This window comes from Lynx rufus, unplaced genomic scaffold, assembly GCF_022079265.1.
Source record: "Lynx rufus isolate CCGP_SWC_20201006 ecotype Redwood Valley unplaced genomic scaffold, mLynRuf1.p SCAF_3, whole genome shotgun sequence".
Taxonomy (NCBI): domain Eukaryota; kingdom Metazoa; phylum Chordata; class Mammalia; order Carnivora; family Felidae; genus Lynx; species Lynx rufus.
The window spans coordinates 200,077,136-200,094,251 of record NW_025814845.1 but is presented as its reverse complement, the minus strand read 5'-3'; the positions used below and the strand labels follow the sequence as shown (position 1 = coordinate 200,094,251).

The 17,116-nt window shown below is 41.2% G+C and overlaps 1 protein-coding gene across 1 annotated transcript in view; it reads right to left on the bottom strand.

Annotated features, from left to right (window-relative positions):
* The window catches only part of CSMD1 (CUB and Sushi multiple domains 1), a 1,672,960-nt gene that overhangs the window by 133,838 nt on the left and 1,522,006 nt on the right, over positions 1 to 17,116 (bottom strand). The window contains exons 49-50 of the mRNA XM_047092364.1: positions 11,252 to 11,440; positions 3,488 to 3,634 (exon numbers count right to left, since the gene is read on the bottom strand). Coding sequence (XP_046948320.1) covers positions 3,488 to 3,634; positions 11,252 to 11,440 — 336 coding nt within the window. The remainder of the gene's footprint in view (positions 1 to 3,487; positions 3,635 to 11,251; positions 11,441 to 17,116) is intronic.

Genomic DNA, 17,116 nt, shown 5'->3' with positions numbered 1-17,116 from the left:
AAAATTAAAAAAAAATAAAATAAAATAAAATGGAGGACAAGCATTGTTAAAATAAGACAGTCTTACCTACACAGAATATAACATTTCAAAGGCTGAAGACTGACATCTTATTTATTCATTTAGAGAAAGAATGTATTCTTATTCTTACAAGACCAGTTTCGTTGCAGCGTATAATCCTACTAAGTCCCTTCAGATAAATTAAAACAATAAAATAAAGAAAGAAGTGAAGTTCTGGAAATGTGTTTCCTTTTGAAAGAAGAGGTTTCAATGTCCTCCTTCCCTGTGGGGGTTCCATAAAGAACACACATACAGGTCTGAATGCTTAATGTTGAACCTTTCCCTGGAAATAAATTCAGAAGCAACTTTTTGAAGGTTTTATGTCGTAGCGTTGCCCAGAAGCAATGTCTATGTGTCCAACCATGGTCCTGTGAGACGCATCCTCAGAGAATATTCTCAGCTAGATGATCGTCTGAAATACCATTTCATTTTTTTTAAATGGACTCTTTTTTATTAAGTTAAAATTCACTAACTATTGTGAGAAACTTGTGATTCACTGCCGTATTTGCCATGCCATTTTCCATGTCCTCCTTCTACACTAAATTTTGTAAGTTCTGAATCAACAGAGATGTTTATTTTAGAAAAGGAATAAGGCACCCTGGCCTTCAGCTGCAAAAACAAAACAAAACAAAACAAAAAGATAATTTATAGGAAGAAGGAGCAGACTGTAAAACCCTGTTCCAACCGTAGAGATGAGATAACATCTGATATGTCCCTGAAGGGACAGGGAGACCTCAGAATTCACTGCATATCACCTGTGATTTTTGTCATAGTTCATTCTGTTAAGGGATATAATGTGCAAGATTGTCTAACTCCGTAGAGTCTGAAAACTGTCCATTTTCTCTTCTCTTTACTATGTTTTTTTCTATTGCCAGACTCTCAAAATATCTCCTTTCCTCACTCACCTAGAACAAGATATGGAGGGGCCCTGGGGCAGTGGGCGGGGGGTGTAGAGCACCGAAAAGGGAAAGATTTGGGCATGAGGCCCTGCCTGCTTGATTCCTGGATATAGAAAGACGTAATGTTCAATCACCAAACTCTGTTGGAAAATTAGGGAGGCATCCACTATGGGAGAAGACGGCAAGTTAGCTATCTGGGGCTTCTGGATACATGAGCACCCAGTGTGCATCTTTATCCCAACAAGACGCTCACATGCTTCCTTTAGTACAGAAGGCCCATTATTAACTGTGCACGGATGCAGCACGCCTTACTGCACTGACTAGAGCCACCTTGCACAGCACTTGCTTTGTCCTTTTTACTTTCAGTTTCAAGCTGTGTTGATCACTTGTATTGCTCCTGTGTCTGGACGACCAATAATGCGTCACATGTGTGAGACAGACGGAGGCTCAAGATACGATGTGTGGTCCTATTACAGGCTGGCGCTCCCCGGCCCATGCTGCTATATTTCAGAGAAACGCTCATGTGATCACTGCTCTAGAACCACTGGTGATGAACCCCTAGCAGAAGTAACTCAATCACCAAATCTGTGAAAATCTGTGAAAATCATCTGTCAGATGACATACCCACTGACAAAACAAAAAATTTACAGCCTTCTCTGAAATTCTCCATTTGCCTACTCCCCCAACACAGTTTAACAGAGAACTTATGGCTCAATAATGAATTAAAATATCCTTTGAAAGACAGAATTCAAGGTACAGTCCTATCACCATGCTACTAAGCAATCTGCCAGAGATAGAAGGAGACAGGTGATGTTCACTATGATTTCCCCTGCACTGTCCATTTTTGCACATTGGAAATACATTCAGGCAATTCTAAAGGGCTCAGTGTTTAGTTTTCAAAACAAGGAACATGACGAGCACAAATCCTGTCAGTGCCCTAATACTCTCGTAACTCATTCCAGTGGAAGCAATTTCAACGGTGAGCTCTTTGTTAATAAGCATTTTGAGTAACTACTTGGAGAGAAAGGGGGAGAAACGGAGGTCTGGGTGCGTTTTATTAAACTTCATAAAGGAAGAGAAAGACTTTCAGGCCCACTGTCTGCACATCAGAGCCTTTTCAAATCTTGATACTATTTTATGATTTCATATCTCCCAACAAAAGAGCTGAAATCTTAAACACTACTAAGACTTTTGGGGGCACCTGGGTGGCTCAGTTGGTTAAGTGCCCAACTCTTGACTTCAGCTCAGGTCATAATCTCATGGCTTATGAGCTCAAGCCCCACAGTGGGCTCCGTGCTGACAGTGTGGAGCCTGCTTGGGATTCTCTGTCTCTGTCTCTCTCTCTTTCTGCCTCTCCCTGGCTTCCCTGCTCTCCTTCTCTAAAAATAAACAGACTTAAAAAAAACCAAACTACTATGACTTTTTGATGTTCCCCCTTCAGGAGGTTTCTCAGCACTGACCATGTAAAATACCAACATAGGAATCAATAATCTTCTGGTGAATCATCGCTCAATTGAATGCGTCTAATGGGCTTCTTCCTTAGGGAAATGTACCTCAGTTGTCACCATGGGATATGGTGGGGTGAGATACTGAAAAAAGTGTACACTTTTTTCTTAGTAATTAAAATATATGGGGAATTTAAATTGTCTGTCTACCGCTTCGGTAGGACAGTATAAACATTAGGTATTAGGTCATATTACAAATGTATGCAGGATTTAGTGTACATAAATATACTGACTGACTTAATATGAAAAACATAGGCAGAGAATAATTAAAATATATGGGTAAAGGACAAAATGATTTAAATGTTGACAAATAAATATATATATGCAAACACGTATTAATTTTGTAAGTGTTCATATACATATATATATATATGTGAATATAGTCTCCAAATATATAGAGATATACAGATATATAATCAATAAAAAGGCATGCTATTAAGAGATTATTACCACTTATAAAACTAGTAGCAATATGAATAGCTCTTCCTGTTTGTTTCCTTAGCATTTAACCCTACTTTTACATTAGTTTATATTATATTACTTTATCTTTTAGAGGAAATGCCTTTGCTTTCCCTAATTCAATTCAAGGTTTTATGATTTTAGCAATAATTTTTAAAATATTACTCAACAAGGGGTGCCTGTGTGGCTTATTCGGTTACATGCCTGGTTTGGGCTCAGGTCACGATCTCATGGTTCATGAGTTTGAGCCCCGCATCAGGCTCTCTGCTGTCAGCACAGAGCCTGCTTCGGATCCTCTGTCTTCCCGACTCTCTTCCCCTCCACCCTCTTAAAAATAAATAAAAATATAAAAACAATATTAATCAATAAATGGTTTGTTTTCCCAACTGTAGTTTAGAGATCCGTCTCTCTCAGAGCGGTTTCCCATCATATTGTTTCTAGGGGAGTTAATTGTTCATCTTTGGGGATTAGGTTTACTTTACAAATCTCTAAATTACTTTTTTTTAACTAATGCAGATCACTTGTATTAAAAACACCTTTCTGCTAAACTAAACCTCACTTACTAACCTGTATATCGAATCTTGAATCCTTTCTTACTGGTTGCATGATCGGTGGACCAGCGGAGATATAACTGATTACTCCTGCTTGTAAAATTGGATTGTTCAGTGTGGTTCCCACTTAAGACCACTAACAGAGGACTTTGACCAGAAGAACCTAAATGAAACAGAAAGACAAAAAAAGTTCAGGTACGAGCTAGCACCTACAAAATGCAGACTACCTTTAGCTTTTTTACTAAATTTATGGGTCCAAATGTACAATATACAGGTATTCATTTCCCAAACATAGAGTTCCAAATTAATAAAGCAGCAAATATATTCCTGATTAAAAAACAAACAAAAAGCAAGAGCCAATCAAAATACTTGCACATTTTTAACACATAACACATAGATCATATGAACCTTGCCTATAAAGCAGGAACGACTGAAATAAAATTTTTATCATCATTTGTATTGACAGTATGGTAAGTGTACGGGGAAATAGAAACTTTCATGCAATGATGTAGAAGTAGAATCACTTTGGAGAATAATTTGGTAACATCCCGGAAAACTGAGGATCTACTTATATTTCTATAAACTTCAGCACCTGTGCGCGAGTATTATTTCCACAGCCAAACCTTTGTTCTGTATGGGGAAACCTACATCCTGACTAATACTCTGGAATTTTAGAAAAGAATTTAAAGTGCCATGGAAAGGAATGCTATACACATTTGAAGTTAATGAACTAGGTAACAGGGATCAGCATAGATGATTCTTGAAACAGCATATTGATGACTAAAGAAATCTATCTGCAGATAAATATGATAGCAATTGTGTAAAAATTCCAAAGTGGACCGAAGATGAAGTATGTGTGTCTGTAGAGAGCTAGGAGACGATACAGATAGAGATACATAGTTAGATGACAGAGAGATAGAGAGACAGAGAGACAGACCGATAGACGGACAGACAGAGATAGAGCATTAACCATAAAACATGGACAAGCATGTCCCCTCTTCACAATACCGTTTCCTGCCAGGAGAGGTACACGTGGTATTGGATATGGGCGGGGCCCCTAAATTCCTTTTTTAAAAAATGTAATTTATTGTCAAATTGGTTTCCATACAGCACCCAGTGCTCATCCCAACAGGTGCCCTACTCAATGCCCATCACCCACTTTCCCCTCTCCCCCACCCCCATCAACCCTCAGTTTGTTTTCAGTCCTTAAGAGTCTCTTATGGTTTGCCTCCCTCCCTCTCTGTAACTTTTTTTTCCTCCGTCCCCTCCCCCATGGTCTTCTGTTAAGTTTCCCAGGATCCACATAGGAGTGAAAACATATGGTACCTGTCTTTCTCTGCCTGACTTATTTCACTTAGCGTTAACACTCTCCAGTTCCATCCACGTTGCTACAAAAGGCCGTATTTCATTCTTTCTTATTGCCATGTAGTATTCCATTGTGTATATAAACCACATCTTCTTTATCCATTCATCAGTTGATGGACATTTGGGCTTTTTCCACAATTTGGCTATTGTTGAAAGTGCTGCTATAAACATTGGGGTACCAGTGCCCCTGTGCATCAGCACTCCTGTATCCCTTGGGTAAATTCCTAGCAGTGCTAGCTGGGTCATAGGGTAGATCTATTTTTAATTTTTTGAGGAACCTCCACACTGTTTTCCAGAGCGGCTGCACCAATGTGCATTCCCACCAACAGTGCGAGAGGGTTCCCGTATCTCCACATCCTCTCCAACATCTGTAGTCTCCCGATTTGTTCATTTGAGCCACTCTGACCGGTGTGAGGTGGTATGTCAGTGTGGTTTTGATTTGTATTTCTCTGATGAGGAGTGACGCTGAGCATCTTTTCATGTGTCTGTTGGCCATCTGGATGTCTTCTTAGAGAAGTGTCTATTCATGTCTTCTGCCCTAAATTTCTTCGTACTCCTTGCCTCTTTAAAAAACCAGAGCCTAAGGTAACTTTGACAAAATCCTAAAATTAATTACATTAAGAAATGAGTCCATATGTGTATTTTTTCACCTTCTTGTACATTTGAAACAATTAAAAATTTTTTTTAACATTTATTCATTTTTGAGAGACAGAGAGAGACAGAGCATGAGTGGGGAAGGGGAAGAGAGAGAAGGAGACACAGAATCTGAAGCAGGCTCCAGGCTTCGAGCTGTCAGCTCAGAGCCCACCGCGGGGCTTGAACTCACGAACCGCAAGATCGTGACCTGAGCCAAAGCTGGACGCTCAACCGACTGAGCCACCCAGGCGCCCCACACATTTGAAATGTTTAAATATTCAAGAAACAAACTTACTATCTAACACATAGTTAATAGAAACAAGTGCAACTAGGTATTTATCCAAGGGATACAGGTATGCTGTTTTGAAGGGGCACATGCACCCCAATGTTTATAGCAGTGCTATCAACAACAGCCAAAGTATGGAGAGAGCCCAAATGTCCATCAAGGGATGAATGGATAAAGAAGAGATGGTATATATATAAAATGGAGTATTATTCAGGAATCAAAAAGAATGAAATCTTGCCATTTGCAACTATGTGGATGGAACTAGAGGATATTATGCTAAGAGAAATTAGAGAAAAACAACTATCATATGATTTTGCTCATATGAGGACTTTAATATACAGAACAGATGAACATAAGGGAAGGGAAGCAAAAATAATATAAAAACAGGGAGGGAGACAAAACATGAGAGACTCATAAATACAGAGAACAAACAGAGGGTTACTGGAGGGGTTGTGGGAGGGCGGATGGGCTAAATGGGTAAGAGGCACTAAGGAATCTACTCCTGAAATCATTGTTTGCACTATATGCTAACTAATTTGGATGCAAATTTTTAAAAATTAAAAATAAAATTAAAAGAACGATGTGATATAGATATGTATATACATATATCATTATATATACATATATATGTATATTATATACAATGGAGTATTACTCGGCAATCAAAAAGAATGAAATCTTGCCATTTGCAACTACATGGATGGAACTGGAGGGTATTATGCTAAGCAAAATGAGTCAGAGAAAGACAAATATCATATGACTTCACTCATATGAGAACTTTAAGACACAGAACAGATGAACATAATAGAAGGGAAGCAAAAATATATAGAAACAGGGAGGGGGACAAAAGATAAGAGACTCTTAAATACGGAGAGCAAACAGAGGGTTGCTGGAGAGGCCGTGGGAAGAGGGGATGGGCTACATGGGTAAGGGGCACTAAGGAATCTACTCCTGAAATCATTGTTGCACTATATGCTCACTAACTTGGATGTAAATTTAAAACAATTAATTAAATTAAGAAAAACAGAAACAAGTGCGGCACATTGTCAACCACCATTAGCCCTGCCGCCACGATACTTCCTGAGAGGAACTGCTCTATTGGATACAGAAGCTGTATTCCCACTTCCAGGGAGTCATCTACAACAATCCCTGCTGGTGAACTCAATGCCCCCTCATAGTCTGACATCTCTGGCCCTTCTACATTGCGCAGCCCATTCCCAGGAAGCTCACTACGTACGAGTGGGAGAATGTGGCCCTCGCTGCTAGATGTAGTCCCCATCTCATCAGGTTACATGACTCACTTTGAGATTTATGCAGCATCTTTATTCGTGCAAAGGGACTGAGAACCTACAACTTCACTTCTTGTGTAACTGCCAATCAGAGCAGTTAAAATTATTAAGAAGAGAAAAAAACCTGTTATGAACTGAATTGTGTTACCCCAATGTATATGTTGAAGTCCTACCTGCCAGTACCTCAGAAGGTGACTGTGTTTGGAGATAATGACTTTAAAGAGAGAACTTTAAAGTTCAGGAAGGACACTGGAATGAGCCCTAATCTAATCTTACTGAAGTCCAAAGAGGACATGGGGACACAGACAGGCACGGGACAACCAGGGGAGGACCCAGGGAGAGACAGAGGCTATGCGCCAAGAAGAGACGCACAGGAGAAACCAGCAGCGCCCCCACCTGGATCCCAGACCTCTCACCTCCAGGACCAGGAGACAATACATTTCTGCTGCTTAAGCCCCCCATCTGTGGTACTTTGTGATGACAGCCTTAGTCATCAAGTAGAAAAACCTAGCACATTAGAGATGATCAGGGCAGTGTTCAGTGTCACTAGAGCAAAGTCGGATCAGATAAAATGCTCCTTCTCAGTTTCCTGGAAGATGCCCCATAAAAGGATGACTGTATTTTAAAATTAAAGAAGACAGTAATGGGTTTGGGTGCTGGCTTTTTGTTGTTGCTGTTTAAAGGGATAATACATATTCTAAAATAAAATAACACTAGGAAATTCATGAAATTTTAACATGTCACTTTGAATGACAGAACTCGAGTCAAGTTTCAGGTATTCTTAATCCAACATCTCATTCTTCCTCATTTTCTATCGGTTCTTCCTTCCTAACATGTAACAAGCTTTCTCAAGGAGTCTTCTTTAAAAAGTCACCTCCACAATCAGCACGTGGAGAAGAACACAGAGCCACAAGGGAGAGCAGCAGTTTCCGTCACCAACATGGAAACGATGAAGGGTTTTACCAGTGAACACCCCAATCTTTATGTTGACACCTTTCTCAGTTGAGTTCTACAATGATTAAATCTTTTTATTTATTTCTTCAATTGAGGAATATCCATTATTGGAGCCACAGAAAGTAATATACTCCTGGGATAATGAAGCTTAAAATCAATATATTCAGCATATTTTTCACAACTCATGAGCCATAAAAGAGCCACTATCTTACAGAAGAAAGAGAGAGGGAAATAGAGATACAGAGAGATGCACTAAATATGACATTCAATGCAAGAAAAAGGTCAACACTTAATAAAATCTTCATATAAAACTGTCTCCTTTCATCTTATAGTCAAATGTTTGAGACCAGAACAAACCTAACCACGGTTCTCGGATAATTCTGTTAGCAGCAGCTTTGATATTATCTCTATTATCTACTTTGTGGTAATGGGTGTGCTCCATCCCTATTTTTGGGAGATCAAACTGTAAGCACCTAGGCACAGATACCAGTAATGAGGTTGTTGCTGTGGTTGGAAGCGGAAGAAGCACCGTCAGCTAAATTCCAATCCAACGACAGTGAGACAAGGGAACACGAACACACGTAAGGTAATTATGTCAGGATATTAGTTACATCCAGCAATGGATTGGAATATGTACACAAACACACACAGCCCCTGGAGTGGGGAATGTGTGTACACACACACACACACACACACACACACACACACACTCACACACAGCTCCTGGGTTGGGGAATATGGACACACACACACACACACACACACACACACAACCCCTGGAGTGGGGAATATGTACACACACATGTGCACAAGCACACACACACACACACACACACACACACACAGCTCCTGGGTTGGGGAATATGTACACACACACACACACACACACACACACACACACAACCCCTGGAGTGGGGAATATGTAAACACACATGTGCGTGTGCACACACACACACACACACACATACAGGTCCTGGAGTGGCGAATATGTACATACACACACACACACAGCCCCTGAAGTGGGGAATATGTAAACACACATGCACACACACACACACACACACACAGCTCCTGGGTTGGGGAATATGTATACACACACACACACACACACACACACACAGCTCCTGGGTTGGGGAATATGTATACACACACACACACACACACACACACACACACACAGCTCCTGGGTTGGGGAATACATACACGCACACACACACACACACAGACACACACACACACACACACACAGCTCCTGGGTTGGGGAATATGTACACACACACACACACACACACACACACAACCCCTGGAGTGGGGAATATGTAAACACACATGTGCATGTGCACACACACACACACACACACATACAGGTCCTGGAGTGGCGAATATGTACATACACACACACACACAGCCCCTGAAGTGGGGAATATGTAAACACACATGCACACACACACACACACACACACACTCACACACAGCTCCTGGGTTGGGGAATATGGACACACACACACACACACACAACCCCTGGAGTGGGGAATATGTACACACACATGTGCACAAGCACACACACACACACACACACACAGCTCCTGGGTTGGGGAATATGTACACACACATGTGCACAAGCACACACACACACACACACACACACTCACACACAGCTCCTGGGTTGGGGAATATGTACACACACACACACACACACACACAACCCCTGGAGTGGGGAATATGTAAACACACATGTGCATGTGCACACACACACACACACACACACACACACACATACAGGTCCTGGAGTGGCGAATATGTACATACACACACACACAGCCCCTGAAGTGGGGAATATGTAAACACACATGCACACACACACACACACACACACACACAGCTCCTGGGTTGGGGAATATGTATACACACACACACACACACACACAGCTCCTGGGTTGGGGAATACGTACACGCACACACGCACGCACACACACACACACACACACACACAGCTCCTGGGTTGGGGAATATGTACACACACACACACACACACAGCTCCTGGGTTGGGGAATATGTACACACACACACACACACACACACACACACAGCCCCTGGAGTGTGTGCTCACCTACTCTGGTTTTGTCTCTCATCTAATTGGCCTCAGAATCGAGTTTACCTGGCTCCTTATTGACATCAGTTTTGTACCTGGCTAATCAATTACTTCTTTCCATCCTAAAGACTACAGAAGAAGCCTTCAGCAGTGCCTGTCTGTCTTAACATACACCTAGAAAAAAACCTCTGAAAGTGAAAGAAATTGTGCTCCGCAGTCCTCTGTTTCCATGCACATAAGGATGAGTTTAATTTCCAATTAGTAGCTCACCATTTTAGGAATACAGAAGTTGATACTTGTGGTGTCCGTCCATATGAACAACTTGACTGTTAAGATTCATCAAGGAAGTAAAAGGCATAGGGACACACATGGAATCAATTACAGTAATTTTTTTTATTGAGTTGATTGTTATTTTACTGGACACATGACAAGTCCATCAAAACATGTCAAAGCCCTGTTTTTATGGACAGCCGTATTTGTACCTTGGTCTAATTTTATGGGCTGTGATAATACTTCTATGCAAGGAAAAATATTAACATCAGTTCCATTTCAAACTGACAATTCAACCACATACTACTTCTAAGTATGGCCTTGTTCTATTAATAAGTTTATTAGAATTGGGTAAAAACGTATGAGACTAGAGTTGAAAACAGTATTAACATTTGTTAAGTGTATTGTACTATTTTTTTAAAGATGGTACATCTAGAAATATCTGTGAGCCGTTTGTTTTATATGTTTTTAGTAAAATAATCATTTAAATGGATTAATGTAACTTTAGCTCTTTTAAATTTCCTAAAATATCTTCTGAATCCATAGAATACTTAGGGAAAAGGAGAGAGTTGCTTGGGGTCATCCACTGTAAATCTCCACGTTAAAGAATTAAATAATGGTTCAAGTTCATTCAGGACATTTTCCGAGTGCATCAGTAGCACCTTAATTGCTTAAAAGTTGAATCATTAACAAAAATATTTTCATGTTCCACAACTGATCTCTGAGACCATACAAGTGCAAGAAGAATTCATTTTCGTTTGGGGGAGAGATAATTTAACCCAAAGATATACTAAAGTCCTGTGTCACAAAAACATGATAATGGTGTTTTTATTACATTAAGAGAGATTACTGATATAGAAAAGAAAAGAAAGGAAACAAGAAACTTACCATCAAACACCTCCAGGGCATCAAACTGCTTTTCACTTTGAAATGTATCCACAAAGATGGTGATGTTATAGTTTGGTTCCACTTTAATACTCCATGAGCACGTCTGGGAGTTAAAATAGTTGCCTGGGTAACCTGGGCTGAGGATGACTCCAGAAGATTCTGTCCGGACTTCATTTGCTGGGCATTGCGCTAGTGAGAAAAATACCAGTAAAAATTTTCCTTAACAAAACGAACCTGACTTCCATAGGAGAGTTTCTAGCCCCATATTTACAAGCCAATGGTGGCAGCGGGAGAGGGGGTGTGGAGCTATCCTACTGAGCCGTGACCAAATTTAATACAAGAGACAAACACAGCAGGAGAAAACCACTGAATAATGAGTAATTATCATTTATAATAATTATACCGACCTATAATTTAAATGAGAATTATATACACGTATGTAATATATACGCCGATATACAAGGTGATTAGATAGATGGATCGCATTTACCTCTTTGATAGATCAAAGAGATTAAGCCGCTGACACCAGGGCAGCCAACTTTGATAAAGCGGTTGCTTGAAAGAAACCTGGACCCTGAAAGTTTTCTTTTTCTGGAAGTGGTGGCGAAGCACACCCTTGCCCCTGTTAACCCGTGTGAGCGAGGTGAGAAGCAGCCACACAGGAGTGGTTAAAACCACCATGTGCCTTTCGCTCTGTGACTGAATTGCCCACACACCTTCACCTGGGGCAGGGATCCTAGGATCCCATGTTTTCCCAACTCACCTTTTCCATGTAATATCGCAGAAACATTGTGCTATTACCTTCAGTAACAGAAAATGATACTATTTATTTCTTCCTTTTAATATAATACTTTAAAATAATTTAATACTTTTAATTTCATTTAGAACAGTAAATTTTAGGGGCATCTGGGTGAGTCATTCGGTTAAGTGGCTGACTTCGGCTCGGGTCACCATCTCACCGGTTGGTGAGTTCGAGCTCCGCGACGGGCTCTTTGCCAGCCTGGAGCCCGCTTCAGAGTCTGTGCCTCCCTCTCTCTCTGCCCCTCCCCGACCCACTCTCTCTCTCTCTCTGTCTCAAATATAAACAAACAAACAAAAAAGGAATAGTAAATTTTACACATGTGATTTGACTTCCTGGGACTGTGATAAGAGATGAATGAGAAAGTTCTGGGCCGAAGGCCATACTGCATCTTTGGGTTGTTACAGTGTTGAGTACGAGTAGTGATTTGTAAAGGATGAATTTATCATAAGGAATCAGTTATCGATTTATCTTTAGGAACGAATCATTAAGACAGTGTGGACACACTGAGCTGTGTGTCCCTTTTTCCCCTCCCACTTTCCTTTTTGCTTTATTCAACTGCTTCCAGAGTCATTAAAATAAAACTGATCTGCACAGGTACGAACACACAGAAGAAAACCACCGGTAACACAATCAGTAATTTATTTCAATGATAATTTCATTATCTTCCAGAAATAGTTTATTTATACAATTATGGAGAAAACAATTTTTCTCTATTGATCATGGTTCAAAAGTAAACAGAGATAATGGCAAAACTATTTATAAAATTTTAAAAAGTTAAATGATCAGCTTTTCCTTCATGAAAAAGAGATTTTGTTAGAGGAAATGTGTCTTATTTTTTGAATTATCTCCTTTTAATTAATCAAATTTATGTTATTAATTCATACATTTCAAAATAAAGACATTTCACAACCTGATAGGCAAATCACATGTAATATGTTTTGATTCCAGTAAGTGTCTGATAAAAGGGAACTTTTCCTTTTTTTATCTTTCATTTGTCTTAGTGTTCTTATTCTGTGTACCTTAAAATTTATAAAGTGTGTAGGCATAAGATCACCAAAGATGAAACATTTCATAGAACCCTTTTTTAAAGTTTATTTATTTTTGAGAGAGAGAGAGAGAGAGAGAGAGAGAGAGAGAGAGAAGGAGAGAGAGAAGCCCAAGCAGGCTCCATGCTGTCAGCACAGAACCTGATGCAGGGCTTGAACTCAAGAACAGTGAGATCATGACCTCAGCCAAAATCAAGAGTCAGACGCTTAACTGACTGAGCCACCCAGGTGCCCGAGAACCCTTTTAAATAAATAAGTATTTAGGTAGACTTTTAAGAATATGTGCAGTGTTAATTAATGGTAAGTTATATAAAAAACAATTCAAACAAAAACATTCAGCCTAAAGCAATTTAATTTAAAAAGTAATTTCTTCTGTGATAGTGGTAAGATCACCCTGTAAAATCTATTACGCCCTTTCAAAAATGAACACATTGGCATTTTTTAAAAGAACACATTAAAAAACCGGACTTTGTATTTGGGTGTGTGTGTGCAGGGCTTGGAGGTTCAGAGTCTCCACAGATCAGCCTTGACTTTGCAGCGAGAGCCAGGGCTAGAGGCGAATGAAACTACTCTCAAGGGTTATAATCAGATGAACACATGCAAACCCTCTCCTTCAGTCTGAAGCACTACACGGGCAGGTGTTTCAAAGCCTGGAAGGGTTTGGCCACCTGCCTGCCTCTTCCTGAGGAAAGATGCCATTCCAGTACCTTCCCTTCTGTGGTACGACCCGGGAGAAAGGTTTAGGCCAAATCTCCTCTCTCTGCTTTTATCCCGCCGCTATGGTCACTAGGCGACACTGGGCGGCAGACTGTCTAGGAGCAGACAATCCTCCCTAAGTTGCTGCCATCCACCCGGTGAGAGGACAGCCCTCCAGGGTTTGAAAGCTGTGAGTGGTGGTAAGTCAGAAACAGAAGCTTTAGCTTAGCTATTTTCATTCCTTTCATTCTCAAATCCTGCTTCTGTTTCTTAGAGAAGACACAATCAAAGTATAGGTGCAATTATTTGTTCCTTTGTCTTACAACACTCAACACTTTCTTTTTTCCAGACATACACACTGTTTTAAAATGCACTTGAGGGGCGCCTGGGTGGCGCAGTCGGTTAAGCGTCCGACTTCAGCCAGGTCACGATCTCGCGGTCCGTGAGTTCGAGCCCCGCGTCGGGCTCTGGGCTGATGGCTCAGAGCCTGGAGCCTGTTTCCGATTCTGTGTCTCCCTCTCTCTCTGCCCCTCCCCCGTTCATGCTCTGTGTCTCTCTGTCCCAAAAATAAATAAACGTTGAAAAAAAAAAAAAATTAAAAAAAAAAAAATGCACTTGAATATATCTCCCTGGGAGTTAACGTGTTTTTGATTCATTTGTTTCTCTGGCTCTTTCATATGAGCCTCTTCCTGTCCCTCGCTCTACATCCTTGCTGGGAGTTACACGCACCCACAGCGGGGAGTTTGGAGACGGAGGGGCTCTCCCAGGGCCTGGCTGTTCATTTCCAGATCAGCATTCACGCCTTACACACATCCCGCGTCTCCACCGTCTCCCCGGGGACGCCCCCCACCACGGGAAGCATCTGTTTGAGGTTCCCATCAAAGACGCCTCGAAAAGAGCGCGCCTCCCTGAGAAGGTCCCCTGAGCTTTGAGCCAGCCCACCTCGGCGAGAAGCTATTCCTTCAGCTTATTTTTGAAGAAAAAGAAAATGTGAGGCTTAAAACCAAAGCAGAGTATTGAATGCATCTTGCGGGCCTTCAGCAAAAATAACGCAGTCAAGCATTAGGCTTTGTAAATAATTAAAACTAATTCTTAAAAGCACCCGGAGGTCTCAGAGAATTGGAAACAGAGAACTCTACAAACAAGTGGGAAAGCTGTGACCCAGAGCCCTGGACAGGCATGTTCTGGTCTCGAGCTTTCCGACAAATGGCCATTATCTCAAGGACGCTGGTTGTCTTTAGCGTTCGTTGAAAATACAGGTTTCTGATTTCTTTGTAAGTGAATATTTTAAAAACCACGGATGGATTTGCACTGTCCACAGGCTGAAGCCACCCGATACTGAAGGCCTTTTAAAATGTGGCCCCATGTGTAGTTTCCAGCCCACTTAATGCCACTTCCCCAACACACCCTAAGAGCAAAGTGTTCTCCTTTCCTCTTCTTTCCTGGACACCCCACGTCCTCTCTTGTTTCCAGACCCTGGTTATTACTCCTCTTCGGTTTTTGAAGGGCTTCTCTTTCCTTAACGTGACTCTGTTGTAAAACTTATCTGGTCTTTGTCCCAGGTTCCTGGCACAGACCTTCAAAACCCTTGGCACTTCGTGCATGTTGAGCATGTCTTGGTCAGGAGGAGCCCCTTTGGATTACACCTGAGTCTAGGCCAATAAGGCGACTGAGGGTGGGTCCCTTGGTAGCCTCAGTATGGGGCTGGTCAGCAGAGAGAGCCAGTGATGAGTGGGCTGAAATTCCTGCCCCCCTCACAGACTTCCAGTAGGACCATGGGCTTGGGGTTCAGAGGAGGGGAGACTGGCCCTATAAAACCTCTTATACCCCAAATCCAGGGCCCAGATGCTCATGTGCTGAGAACCCCTTTCACCCTGCACCCCGTGCCTCTTCATCAGACTATTCATCTGTACCCTTTATTACATCCTTTAGAACATAAAGGAAAAATTTTTATTTTTATATTTATTACATCCTTTAGGACCTAATTACACCCTAAAGGATACAGAATATAATTCTTTATGATATAGAAAATATAACTAATGGGGTACCTGGGTGGCTCAGCAGGTTAAGCGTCCAACTTCAGCTCAGGTCATGATCTCACGGTTCGTGAGTTCAAGCCCCACACTGTGCTCTGTGCTGACAGCTTGGAGCCTGGAGCCTGCTTTGGATTCTGTGTCTCCCTCTCTCTCTGCCCCTCCCCTGCTTGTGCTCTCTATCTCTCTCTCTCTCTCTCTCTCTCTCAAAAATAAACATAAATATAATTTTATACATATATATATTATAAATAAATATATATAATGTATATATGTGTATAATATATATAAACATATATGTGTATGTGTATGCATATATATGTGTATGTATATACACATATATATGCATACACATACGTATATGACACATGTAAATAAATGTTTCCCTCAGCTACATGGGCTCTTCTAACACAGGGTAAAACCCAAAGAGGGACCATGAGTACTTCTGGCCTACAGCGGGTCACTAAGAAGCACAAGGGATAACCTGAATTTGTGACTGGCCTCGGGAGTGGGGACAGCCTTGTGGGACTAAGCCCTTACCCTGTGGGGTCTGACCCTGTCTCCAAGTAGAGTATCAGAATTGAGTTCAACTGTAGGACGTTCAGCCAGGGTCCGGGGCGAACGGGAGAATTGCCTGGTGGTGTTGGGAAAGATTCCAGATCCTCATGTAGTGTTTTCTAAACGAGGATTGGTATCCAACAGGGTATAATTTATCTGCATAGGATGCTACCTTTCAAGGAACCAGTTGCTCCCACTGTTCGTTCCCAAGGAAGAATCAATCACCCAAAAGGTGGTAATAATTTTCCAAACGGAACTTCTAAAAGAAGGATGATGACATGTGAAGAAGAAGGACTTGTAACTAACACAATTTTCTATCAATAATTTATTGGGGGATTACCCACCCCCACCCCTTGAGCCCAACCAACTGGTAGAAAGTACTGGAAGGAAGATTATCATTCAGTGATCAAGTATTTGATAAAAGACATCTGAGCCCCTATTTCCTTTATTTATTTATTTTTTTAATAATAAGGATTTAGGGAACAGCAGCTAAGCTAACTCTCAGTCTGTTTTAAACAAATTTACTCCTGAATTGTAAGAGAAGAGAACTACACTGTCATCTGTAGTAATTGCCACGAGTTCGGTAGGGCGCGAGACCCTCTGGCCCGAGCTGGGAGAACGTGTCTTGTTAGCAGAATTCTCCCGGAAGACGGGTGCGAGAGCCAAGTAATTTAGAGAATGGTGTTCATGTTGTCCTGATTTACTCTGTTCCTGGACTGTCATGAATTAA